Raw genomic sequence first — 12622 nt, 5'->3', positions numbered from 1 at the left:
ATGACCCTAAACTCAAAACTCAGCACCCAACTGCATACAAAAAAGTAGCTAGGTGCTAAAAAAAACATTCTGGGGGCTTCTGTGCATCTGAGAAAAGAGTCCACTTTTCCAGAGGTGGGAGCCCATAACCATGGTCAGATCCTGAAGGCCACAGATTCTGCAAAAATGTCAATGCTGGGGTGAGTAGTGTGTGTAATACTCATCCAAGACTGCCTGACTCGCTGTATTGTGGAGGCAACTCACAGAAACTGCTTGGAAATAGTTGTCCTGTTGAACTCAACTAATGTCTCCCCCAGAAAGCATCTGAGGCTATTTTGGTAAACTTTGTCCGAGGCAAATGGCACAGAGGTAAATTATTGACATTGTTTCTCTACATACCCCTGCCACCGAGTGGGAGCAGGAAAATCATAAACCACAAGCAAGAAAAAAACAGAATCTGTGAAGCTACCTGAATGCTTCCTTTTGAGAGGAATCTGGTGGAGAACTGGGAAAAGGGGTTGCATGATAGCTGGAGCAAATTATACTGAGGCAAAAAACAATCAGACTGTCAAAGAAGAGTAAATCTCTCCCCAGTTCCAACCTAGCTCAGCACACTAACTCAACACTCAGTGTTGCGGGAGAGAATGCAAGCTAGTGGTTGAGCAGAAAGTTTTGGATGTTCCACGCAGGCTGATTTTGATTTTGGAAAATAATTCAGGAATTAATGTAAGAGACTGGGGATGAGGAAGGCAGGGGGAGGTACAGGGCCGGCTGTCAACATCAGGCCAGCATAATGCGGCGCCGTATGAATATGGTCTGACCAGATGGTCTAATTAAATCCTAAATGACTCGTGGGGTGAATGGTAGGCGGGTCAAAGCAAAAGCTACTGGCTTTGTGCAGAGGGTATTTTTGTTTCCCCAGTAAAAATATTAACAGCATCCTATTGGAAAAGCGAGGTGAGGCACTGACTGGGAGAGTGCGTGCTGCTCCTGTCCCCTTCACTAGGACACAGAAACCCTCAGAGGAGCTGAGCTTATCAATGCAGACCCCTCAGTTCCGGGGGGCACCGCAGTAATGACAGCAAATGTGCAGAGCCGCGCCACACACGCAACTCCAGGCTCTACAGGATTGAAGGGAAGAGCCGACGCGGGAAGACCCGCACCTTGTCGCGTCCACAGGGGAGCAGACGAGGGGTGCCCGGCACGTCCCTGCCGTGCGGCCCCGGAGGGCGGGCGGCCGCCATCAGCTCCCGCGGTCCCGCCCCCCGCCCGCGGAGCCCGGCCGGGATGGCGGCGGCGCGGGGCCGGGTGCTCTGTCTCTTCGACGTGGACGGGACCCTGACGCCGGCCCGGCAGGTAGCGAGGCGCGGGGGCGAGGGGCTCTGGGGGGCGAGGCCGGCGAGGCGGAGCTGGTCCCGCCGGCTGTGGCCTCACCCGCTGCTTCCCCGCCAGAAAATCGAGCCGGAGGTGGACGCGTTCCTGCGGGAGCTGCGGGAGAGGGTGCACATCGGCGTGGTGGGAGGCTCCGACTATGCCAAGATAGCCGAGCAGCTGGGAGAAGGGGACGAAGGTGAGCGCGGTCTCCCGGGGGTCACCTGTGCCCTATATCCAGCCCCGAGGCTGCCCTTGCAGCGGCTGGCCGTGCCCAGGCGGGAGCTGCTGCTTGGCTCCCGCTCCCCGTGTGAGGAGGGCAGGCAGGGATGCTCCAATCCATGCCGGCTCCAGCGTCAGTTTTGCACGAGCTACCTCAGAGCTCTGACAGCTTCACCCCACCCTCGCCCCCCCAGGCAATTTTCGCCTCCCTGGTGCTCCACGGTGGGGTCCCCGCAGGTTCCTCATCACGTTCCAGTGGGGGCATGAGGTAGAGTAAGGAGTGGGAGGGCAAGGAGGCAGCAGCGCCTGCCTCCTCCACCGTGTTCTCCTTCTCCGGCATGGATGACAAGCGCCACTGGGCTCCAAGCTCTGCCTCCCACTTCGTTAGTGGAGGGAGGCCGAGAAATTCCCGGCTGAGGCTGATTGCTGAGTCGCCAGTGCTGCGTGTCTGGGTTGCAGGGGGGGCTGGAGTTAGATAACCAGTAACCACATCACCTCAGCAGCCTGGCAGTGGGGAGGGCACGGCAGAGAGCAGAGTAGCACGTATGTAGTTGACAGCATAACATTTCTGAGTCCTTATCTTTGTCCTGCAACTGATTCAGCCCGTGACCTCAGTCAGGTCGTTTCCCCCTTCATGCGTCACCTCCCCACCCGTGAGCAGAAGATAATCTCCTCATCCACTTTGTGGAAAGCAAGCAGCATATGATGACCAGTAGCCCTTTGCAGAGCACAGAACCTGTGGAAAGCACAGTACTAAAGAAGCAAGATGGCTCACTCAGTCCTGATGCCAGTCCTTTTTGCCCCTTTTCCCAAGCAGTAGTAATGTTTCCTCTTTTTTTTTCCCCCCCTCTCAGTCATTGATAAGTTTGACTACGTCTTCGCAGAGAACGGCACAGTGCAATACAAGAATGGGCAGCTGGTCTCCAAGCAGGTATGTCCATGAGCCATGGCTCTGCTGCCCTGTGCACCGTGGGGAGCAGCACCTGCCCTACCCAGGCCAATGGGCAGCCTCTTCTCCCCAGTTGCTACCTCTTCCAGGTGGGCTTCATGGAAGCATTCAACCATTGCCACTTGCCCTTCTCTTTCTGCAGGCCATTCAGGACCACCTGGGGGAGGAGCTGCTGCAGGATCTGATCAACTTCTGTCTCAACTACATGGCACTGCTGAAGCTGCCCAAGAAACGGTAACAGCACGTGTGTGTGAGTGGAAGTCATGACACTGATTTCTGGGGAGCTGAGCTCCAGATCTGTCCTAAAAAGAGCTGATCTACAGAGCTTGTCTTGCTCCAGGTTTTATCTTAGCATCCAGAGCCACTATATCACTGAGCTGGTCAGCAGGGGCAAATCATGGATGAGTGTCTTTGAGTTCTGGAGTGTCTGCACTATGTTTTAGCATAATGCCTGCTCTTTTGCCCCTTGGGTTTTCCTCCCTGGGAAGCAGGGTGCAGCCACCGTGTGTATCTCATTTAGGACAATGGTACCAGCTTGTAACTGGACAGGACATCAGGCTTCACTGGTAGTATATGTTTCCAATCAGGCAAACAATGGATCTTAGGATGGGAAGTCCAGCCCCTGAGCACACAGTTTCACACTGTTTCTAACCCACTGTCGCTGGCTGGCCCTGCTCTGCTCCCTCCCCTGTGTTCCTCTCTGCTCTTCTCCTTGAGATCCAGCAGCCAGAGGCTGAGCTGGGTTGGTGCACCTTTGCTGAGGGAAGACCAGACCAATCCAGGACAAGAAAAGGTAATCTTCCATTGGATCAGCTCATTCTGTTAGCACAGAAAGAAAGAGAGAGAGAGAGAGAGAGAGAGAGAACCTATGGCATGGAGGTGGAAGGGGTAGCAGGAGGGCCTCTTTCAGGGGCAGCTTGCAGTTAAAACAGCCTGGGTGCAGGGTCAGAGCTCACCTCAGACCACAGTTTCGAGAACATCTGAGCCACCCAGGGCTGTTGGGTGCAGCAGCTGTGCCCCACCCTTGCCATGGCTGATTTTTTCCCTGCTCTCCCCGTGTTTGTATAGTGAACCCAAGCAGGTGAGCCACTGGGTTGAAATTAATTTGGTAGAAGTTGCTAAATTGTGATCCAGATTATTTGCTTAATATGAGTCTCCACGTGGCAGTAGAAGGACCAGTGAGAGGGGCTAGGATGGCCCCTTGCAACAGGACTGCTGGCAGAACAGGCCCCCAAAAGCATGGGCTGAGTCCCAGAACCCTCGGGGCTGTTTGGTTGCCTCACTGCTGTCTGGTTACCCAACAGCCTTGGTGGAGTTTCAGCTCCCAAGTAGCTTTGTGGATTTAGGCTTATGGGATTTCTAGCAAAGCAAGGAGTTTAAGTCACATCTCCTGAGTCCTGGCCTGGGCTGTGAGCTACCAAACCCTCAGTGCCACAGAGATGCTGCTCCTGGGCTGCAGGCATGGCTGCCTGTGTGTCCATCCCATGATGTTCCTCACTGTGTCAGGAGATAGGAGGGGGAGAGTTTCTCCTCCAGACTCAGGGTGGTAAGCACTTTATCACAGAGAAACAGCAGGCAGGGCTGGGAGGGACAATAAGTTCAGGGGTCTTCAGCTGGACAGGGGTGGGGATCTCCCTCTCCAGCACAAGAATTTCAATCTATTTTCATGCTGGCAGGGCTGCCATCCCCTGTTGTTTCTGCCCCAGCAGTGCTGGGATAGCTGTCTGACCCCTCTATAAACAAACAGAAGTAGCTGGGTTTTTACCAGAGAGAAAAGAAGGGACCAGTTTTCTGCCAGCTCAGTTTCAGCTTTCAACCACCCCACCGAGGAAGCAGCTGAGAAGTGACCCCAGCACAAGGTGAGGGTGGCAAGCAGGAACTGGATCCTGTCTGTGCAGGCTTAGATAAGAGCTGCAGTCAAAGGTGCAGGGGTCAAAAGGAAGATAAAGACCCTGATTTGTGTCCCTTGAGGAGGCCCTGATTGCTCCTCAGCCTGCTGCTGGACATCAACAGCGAGTTACGCTGACCTGGGCCATCCCACTGCTCCCAGGTACTGCCAGCTTCACCCAGCCCACACAGCATTTCTTAAGAGCCTCATGGGGTAGAGGTGCCACAGCCTCATCAGGCAGCTGGACCAGGCCAGGCAATAGCTGTCCTTGCAGTTATCACAGTATTAGAAAATGTTACCTGTCATCTCCGCTAAGCTCATTGCTTCCAGCCTATCCCCAGGGCACAGAGGGACTGTTTATTTCTCTTCTTTCACAGCCTCTTTTTATAAAACTTTTAGCTCCTTGGACCTTAAATAGTTGTTGATGCCAAATCTGTGTCTGTTGCGAAGCACCTGGGAATGGGAATGGCTTCTCTCCTCCTGCATGTTCTCGCTGAGCCTCGCTAAGCAGCCATTCTCCTGGAAAGGCTGTTTTTCTCTCCCTGCCCCAGTAATCTTGTGCCTTTGCCCACCCACAGAGGGACCTTCATCGAGTTTCGCAATGGAATGTTGAACATCTCCCCCATTGGTCGCAGCTGCACCCCAGAGGAGCGAATCGAGTTCTCGGAGCTGGACAAGGTACAGGGGCCAGACCTGGGCTCACCCTCCCCTTGGCTGGTTTTGCATGACCAGGTTTTATGTGCTCCCCCCCTCCCAAGGAGAAGGGGGGTCCAGCTTCAAGCAGTGCACTTGCAACAAGGTGGAGACAGGGCTGGGAGCCAGGAAACCCAAGAGAAGACGCAGATGAATGGAAGAGACTTGATTTTATTGGGGACCACCAATGCAAGGGGGTGGCAAGCAGGATTCCCTGTACTGTGGGAGAGCCCCAGGGAATGAGGCAGTTATTTAACAGCATTTACATCCTCATTTACAACACCCAAAGATAGCCCAGCATCTGTCTTCTCTCTCCCACTTCCCCAGCCCCAACAGAGCTGGAACTAACTTTGGAAAACTGGGCTTTCCAAACTGGGAGAGCCATGGCAGATCTGCTGGGCAGATCTTTAGAGGATTTGGCCCATGCTCATACCAGTTTCCACCTGGGGAAGCATTCTTGGGGTTGAGGAATCAGCTGGTCTTTGCAAGACTTTTTAAGCAAAACTGGAGGCTTTAGGAAAGCAACTGGGCTGTGGGAAACTGAAGCAGTTGTATTCCATTGCCAAGGAAGATCTGCGACCTGCTCCTCCCGGTGGAGTGAGCTGGTGGCCTGCTTGGACACTGGGCAGGACTGGTGGAAGCTGGCTAAATGTCACGGCACTGGGGCCCAGTGCAGGTGGGGAGGGAGCAGAGTTGCCCAGCAGACAGTTTACAGTGGATTCTGGGAGAATGTCAACATCTAGGTATTCAAACCCTCTTTTCTTCCCTTTCCTTCTTATGCTCCACAGAAAGAGCGGATACGGGAGAAGTTTGTGGCAGCCTTGCAGAGGGAATTTGCTGGCAAAGGCCTGCGTTTCTCTCGAGGTGAGCAGTGAGGACTTCCTTGGCTTTGCCTTTGTCATGTTCCCCATAAAATTCTGTGGAGCAGGAATCCCAACTGTTCCCTCCGAGTGTCTGGAAAGCCTGGGAAGAGCAGAAGGAGCTTTTAGTCCTGGAGAACTACCACAGGGCAGTCACGTTTGCATCCACAGCATCTGCATCCATGCAGAGAGTAAGCCATGCTGCAGACTTCCCTCCCTGGGAATCGGCCAGCCAGCCAGGTTTCCATCCCATGACATTATCCCTGCCTTAATCTCAGCTTGTGGAGCCCACTGCTGCCCATTGGATGTGTTCTGGCTCAAGCATCAGCAGCAGGGTGGCCAGCAGAGCCCCAGGCATGTGCACTCTTCTCTAGGAGTGAGGCAGGAGCCTGATGCATGTCTTGGCTCTGGGGTTTTCTTGGGACAATTGGCTGCAAGGGAGACATCTTTCTTCCTGGAGGAAGAGCTGACAAGGGGTAAGGAGATTGCAGCTCCCTGCCACGGGCTTTTGTAGGGCCAGACACTTCTTGGGATGGTTCTGACAGCCAGCTTACCATGGGTGGGGAGCTGAAGGAGGAGCTTGAGCAATCCTGGGTGTCTGGCCAGGACAGGGAGAAAAATGAGGGTGTGTAAATTGTGGGGATGATGCTGGAAGAGGATACTCTGCAGGGGTGTGAGATAAGAAGGTTCCATGTGGCAGCCCAGCCAGAGGGCAAGGGGGTGGTGAGGCTGAGGCAGTGGGTCACACCCCAGGCCCTCTGATCCTCCAAGAGCTTTTCTCTGAGAGCCTTTGCTTGCCTTCAGCATCCTGCCAGGGCCATCCTGTGCTGTCCACAGCACTGGCACACCCTGTTTGTCACAGCAGAGGAAGACAAGGTCCCTGCTGCTGTGTCCCCTCGGGCACGGGGTGTGAGAGCTGGACAATGGGCCTTTCTCCTTGGGCTTTGGGAAGCTGCCATGAGGAGCCCAGGCCTGTTGTATAAAAACATAAAGGGGAGCTGTGGGCCCCCTGCTCCTCCACAAAGGAAATGTGGGCTGTCTCAGGTCAGGCATCTGAAAAAAGGGCGTGCAGAAACATGGCTCTTCTGCCAGGCTGGCTCCGTGTCCCTTCTCCCTGGCTGTGGAAGATTCAAGGCTCAGAGGTGGTGGGAGGTCTCCCTGCAGCCCCCCAGGCCCCTGGTCTACCTCGGGGAGTAACAGTGCTGGCTGGTTCGCACTATCTCTTCTCCCTTTGATTTCTTACCTGCTCCAGCTGGCATCAGGAACCCCCTTCCTGCTGCCCAGCTCTGTTTAGAGGGCTAGAATGCAGTGAAGGGCAGTGTTTTTTACAGGTAAATGGCTTTGGATGCAAAACAAGAGTATGTCACCAAGCTTAGCCCCTGCTCTGATGCTGGATCCTGCTGCAAGCCTGGGGCCATCCCCACCCCTGAGCTCATAGGGCACTTGCTCCCATCCTTTTCATGGTGTTCTGTCCAGTTTCTCTGCTCCAAGTTGGAATTACAGGCTCCATCCCCATCTTCTCAGGCTCCAGGGAGGCTTGGTTCAGGATCCTCAAACTAACAGGGACACTCCAAACAGCCAGGAAGGGGAGGTACATGGCATCAGGACATGCATGCTTGAACCTGGTCAGTGCCTCTCCTTCAGTAGGAACTGACCCCGTGATTATCTGTCTACTCACCCTCTTCCTTAGAGAGGTGAGATTATTATTTAAGAAGGAGAGTGTGGAACTCCAGGATTTCTGGTGGATACTCCAGTAGATTTCCTGGAGAAGACAAGCTGACTGGCAGGATGTCACACGTACCAGCTCAAATCCCCCTACCTCTGGCTCTGAGTGAGACCTAAACGTACATGTGCCCTAAGCTGCAGGCTTTGTTTTGGAAAGATCATGTCTCCTCTCTTGGTGCTGGGACAAGGGTCTCTCTGCAGCCTGTGGGCACAGTGGGGCAACTTGAGAGGATGGGGAAGGTGCTGCCTCCAAGCACCCCCAAAAGGCAGCGAAGTTCTGGGGTAAACTCTGCCTGGTCTAAGAGCAAGGGCTGGGAAGTTTGCTAACCCTTGGTGGCTGTGGATGTCCATGTCCATATACATGTTCTCTGGGAAAGCTCCCTTGCCATTGTGTGTTGGTCACATGTGACTTGGTGCTTCTCCAGATGTTGGCAACCCTCACTAAACTCTTGTGTCAAGAGGTGACAGGCCAGGGTCATGCCCTGATTATGTCAACAGGTTCACCTCCATGGCAAGGTCCTTGATCAGTGTGCAGAGACAGCATGCAGGAGACCCCAGTCCCTGCACAGGAGGAAGCATCAGAAGAGAGGTTTTAGAAGGGCTGGAGATGCCTAGCAGGAGCCTAGGAGAGAGTTTGGTGCCAGTCTCCAAGGTCATTGTTCCCTGCTGGGACACAGAATGTGCTGGTGCTATCTGCAAGGCGTGATCCAAAATCTCCCCCCAAAAGATGCCTCTCTTGAGAAGACCCCTCTGATTCCTGCTTGCCTGCAGGGAAGCTGTGCTAATGTCACCCCAGCCATGCTGATGTCACTGCAGCCTGTTGTCATAGGAACAGCCTCTACCACTGTCCTAGCCATGTGCCAAGAGGAACACCAAGGCAGAGCTGGTGCTTGTGGCTGCAGTTTGGGGTGGGGACTCCCCCCTGACATCCAGTCCCCTCCCATCCTCCTGCCCACCCTGGGGTGGGGGGACACCCTGCCAGTTCCCAGCAACATTGCCTGATGCCCTCCCTTCTCCTGGCAGGTGGCATGATCAGCTTTGACGTCTTCCCAGAGGGCTGGGACAAGCGCTACTGCCTCAATGTGCTCGACGACGAGAGATTTGACACCATCCACTTCTTTGGGAACGAGACAACCCCTGTGAGTATGCCCCACGAGCCCCACACATGGCTGCTTTCTCTCCTGCTGTGCCATCATGGGTCTTGTGGGTCCCACTGGCGCCAACACAGACCTTCAGTGGTGTGAGGGGGAAGATGTTGCCCTGTGCTGTGGGTTTGCAGTGCTCTCGTGACAGCTCTGCTGGCTTCTGGGGAAATCACCTTGGATTCACTGTGCTGGGAAGCAGGTCCACCTCAGCATTGCTTTCCTTGCCCCAGCACCCTTGGGAGGGCAGCAGCCACTCCTGTGGCTGGCATGACCCGCAACACAAGCCCCCAGCACTTAGGAGAGGACTCCTCAACAGCTGGAACAGCTTCACCTTCCCTTGAGAGCAGTGGAGGATGATGCTTCCTTACTGCTGTAGATCAGCTTGGTCATCCACTCAGCTCTTCCCAGATGCTGGCAGCCTCTGCTCCCCAAATGTGCTCATCCCACCTTCTGCTAGCCTCTCCACAGGCAGGGCAGGGGTTAACCCAGGCTCCTGGACAAGCTTTGCTGATCTGGGACCTTCCCCATCTTTTCCATGCTGCTCCCCTGGCACTGAAGAGGAAATCGAGAAGGAGAGAGCAGAGCTCCCATCCCAACCCCTTCTGGGGCCAGCAAAGCCCTGCCTGCCCCTGCCCACCGAGTCCCCACCTGCCCAGCTGCTGGCTCCCAGCCCAGCTCCCCACGGCACAGAGCAAAATGTGGGTTCATGGATGAGCTTGTTCTGGCAAGACCCTGCTAATGCTGTCCCTATTTTCTATTCCCCTGCAGGGAGGGAACGATTATGAAATCTATGATGATCCCCGCACTGTAGGACACAGTGTCCAGTCCCCCCAGGACACAGTCCAGCGGTGCCGCGAAATCTTCTTTCCAGAAAGAGCAAACGAGTGCTGACTGCCCGGTCCCTGCAGCCCTGCCCCAGTCCCACCCTCCCCCCACCAGGAAACGCACCTTCATTTGAGGAATCTGCTCAGGGTAGACCAAAAAAACCACTTGACAGAGCTGGTCAGGATGTAACAGTGAGTGTAGGTGGGTGGGTGGTAGGAGGGGGTCTTGGCTGAGCAGCCCCTCAGTGCTCCCTGTGGGTGGCTGGGGGTCATGGCACCAGACCCTCCTTGCCTCCAGAAAAACTTCTCTTGACAGTTCAACTGTGGTGGGCGGTGATGCAGATGCTTTTGTGGTTAGAAAGCATTTGAAAGGGCCAAAGAGTGAGTGTGTGTCTTGTCCTGCGGCTCCCTCTGCTCTTCTCTCCTTTTCCACTCGGTTTCTCTTAACACTTGTGCATGAGGGAACATGTGGCTCGCCTTCCTCTCCCCCTTGCACCTTGGCCAGAGAGGCTGGGGCTGCTGAGGCTCGAGGCATTCACCAGAGCCTCCTCTGAGGTAGGAGGCCAGGAAGGCTGTTTGCTGCAAGCCTGTGGTAGGAAGGAGTAGCTGAGATCCCAGCTTGTTGCACCATTGTGCTTTCTGATGTCACCATGTCCTTCCCCTCAGTGCCACAGTGTGCCAGTCCCTCCCTGCAGATGACCTGGGAACTATAGCTTTGACATGACTGGGCTGCTGCTCTGAGCTTTGCTCGGGTGCATGAAGAAACCAATTCTTCTCTTTTGCTTACAAAAAACACCTAGAGTTTATTCTCTATATTCTCTATTTTCAAGTCAGACCTTGCCTGTCACAGGTGAAGGATCCTGGCACTTCATGCTATGGAACAGTTTCGGGTAGAAGGCTTTCCACTGGTCTTCCTGCTCCTGTGTCCATTGGGCATCACAGAATTGTTAGGGTTGGAAGAGACCTCTGGAAATCATCTAGTCCAACCCTCCTGCCAAGGCAGGGTCACCCTGAGCAGGTGACAGGAATGTGTCCAGGTGGGTTTTGAATGTCTCCAGAAAGGGCAGCTCCCCAGTCTTCCTGGGCACTCCCTGTTCGAGTGCTCTGCCACCCTCAACATAAAGAAGTTCTTCCTCATGTTGAGGTGGAGCTTCATGTGTTTTAGTTTATGGCCATTGCTCATTATTGTGTTGGTGGGCACCACCAAAGAGAATCTTGGCCACCATCCACTTGGCATCGGCCTTTAAAATATTTATATACATTAATGAGATCCTCTCTCAGTCTTCTTTCTCTAGACTAAACAGGCCCAGCTCTCACAGTCTCTCCTCATAAGAGAGATGTGTCCTTATAAAACCTTACCCAGGGCATTTGTAACAGACCAAGTCCCCTTCCCTTCCCAGTGCTCAGCTTTCCAGAGCTCAGCTTTCTCTCAGCTGCCAGGGACATTTTCTGCGGGGGCCAATACCAGCCATACAACCTGGAGCCTCCAACAACCTGGAGGTACCCGCTCAGCAGTGCCCTCCAAGCTTGCTCTTCCCCCCATCTCATCCCACACACTCAGTTTACAAGCTCACCTTTAGGGAGACAGGATGTCCAGTGCAATTGTCATATGTCCTGTTCCTCTCCCTGGATCTTTGTGGGTTGCAAGCCCACATCTCTCCTTCAGCCTTTGACCTTCTCCCTCACATTGTCCTTTTATTCCGAGCATTTGCATTGTGGTGTGTGGCCACAATGGTGACACATGTCCTGACTTGGTGCCCAAAAGGAGCTCAGGGATCCCCGCCAGGGAGATGTCCTGTTTGTAGCTCCCCAGGGTACACAGATCTGGTGTTTGTGGACCTGGAGAATGTTAGAGGTTCCTACAAACTCTCCCTCATTGTTCCCCAGGAGTCTTTCTCACCCCATCCCTGCTGGTATGGCACTGCCCCATCTCTTGGTCCTGTTTTCTCTGCCCTTTTTCTTCTGTTCCTAGTTTCCTCATCATGGCTCTCCATTTTCCACTGGCAGCTGGACTGCAGAGAGAAGTTCCTCAGCTGGCAACCGCCACCTACGCAAGGCACCACCATCCTCCTCAGGCGAGAGACACTGGTGCTTTTAGGCCCAGGGCAGGGCTCCCACACTGCCATGGGCAGAGTCCCTGGTGGCCCTTGGCACTGCAGCCTGGCCTCAGGAGCAGGGATACTGCATGACCAGTGCTGCTGGGGTGCTGTCTCCTCCACCTGACTGCACCTCCTAACTACAACACATCAGATCTCTGATGCAGCGCATTTGCATGAGCACAGCAGTCTGCCCAGCATCCAGAAATCCCCAGCAAATCCACAAATTCCTCTTTCTACCCAGGAAAGATTTCTGTGTGGGAGAAGAGGACCTGTTGGAGAAACTTGTATGCAGGATACCCTTTGCACACGTCACAGGTTTTGGCCCTCCACTGCAACCTCCGTGGTGGAATTGTGTTTTGTGATTCCTTCCTCTCTGTTTCACTGTGGATCAGGTTATGTGTGAGTCTTGGGGAGTTTAATTTTTCCTGTAAGTCTATTCATAGCCAGCAGGACCTCTAGAGAGCTTAGTGATGAGTGAAGAGCAGGGTCTGGCCCTAATGGCATGGGGAACCGTGGTGGCCTTGGGGGCTGAGGTGACTTGCACCTTTGAAGGGAAAGGCATTTCATGCCTGTCCCTGAGACCCCTTTGCCGTGATGCTCCTCTCGTGGTGGGTGCCCACAGCGTAAGTGGAGGTTTCTCCCCATGGATGTGAGTGAGCAGACGTGGCGGGCCCCATGCCCAGGACTGCCTTGCTGTATGGATCCGTATCAGTGTGAGATGGGCAGTTCCTGTCTGGCTGATGACAACTGTTAAATGAGAAATTTATTTAAATACACAGATATGTATATTAAAAAAATTAAAATCCTATTAAAGCCACAACACGCAGCAGTTGGAGGCAGTGTGTGCTTTGTGCTGGGCTGTGCGGG

At 54.1% G+C, this 12622-nt stretch overlaps 1 protein-coding gene across 1 annotated transcript; it reads left to right on the top strand.

Annotated features, from left to right (window-relative positions):
- The first annotated feature begins 1205 nt into the window (after positions 1 to 1205).
- PMM1 (phosphomannomutase 1) lies at positions 1206 to 12581 on the top strand. The gene is made up of 8 exons (XM_005527667.3): positions 1206 to 1335; positions 1432 to 1549; positions 2427 to 2503; positions 2664 to 2755; positions 4988 to 5087; positions 5891 to 5966; positions 8711 to 8826; positions 9601 to 12581. Exons 1-8 carry the CDS (start codon positions 1267 to 1269, stop codon positions 9721 to 9723), a joined length of 771 nt encoding a protein of 256 aa, XP_005527724.1. The 5' UTR covers positions 1206 to 1266; the 3' UTR covers positions 9724 to 12581.
- The last annotated feature ends 41 nt before the right edge of the window (positions 12582 to 12622 follow it).

The sequence above is a fragment of the Pseudopodoces humilis genome, chromosome 5 (assembly GCF_049639895.1).
Source record: "Pseudopodoces humilis isolate 2021_Gansu_Grassland_sample_001 chromosome 5, ASM4963989v1, whole genome shotgun sequence".
NCBI lineage: Eukaryota > Metazoa > Chordata > Aves > Passeriformes > Paridae > Pseudopodoces > Pseudopodoces humilis.
The sequence above is the reverse complement of the archived record's forward strand: the minus strand, read 5'-3'. Positions and strand labels throughout refer to the sequence as shown.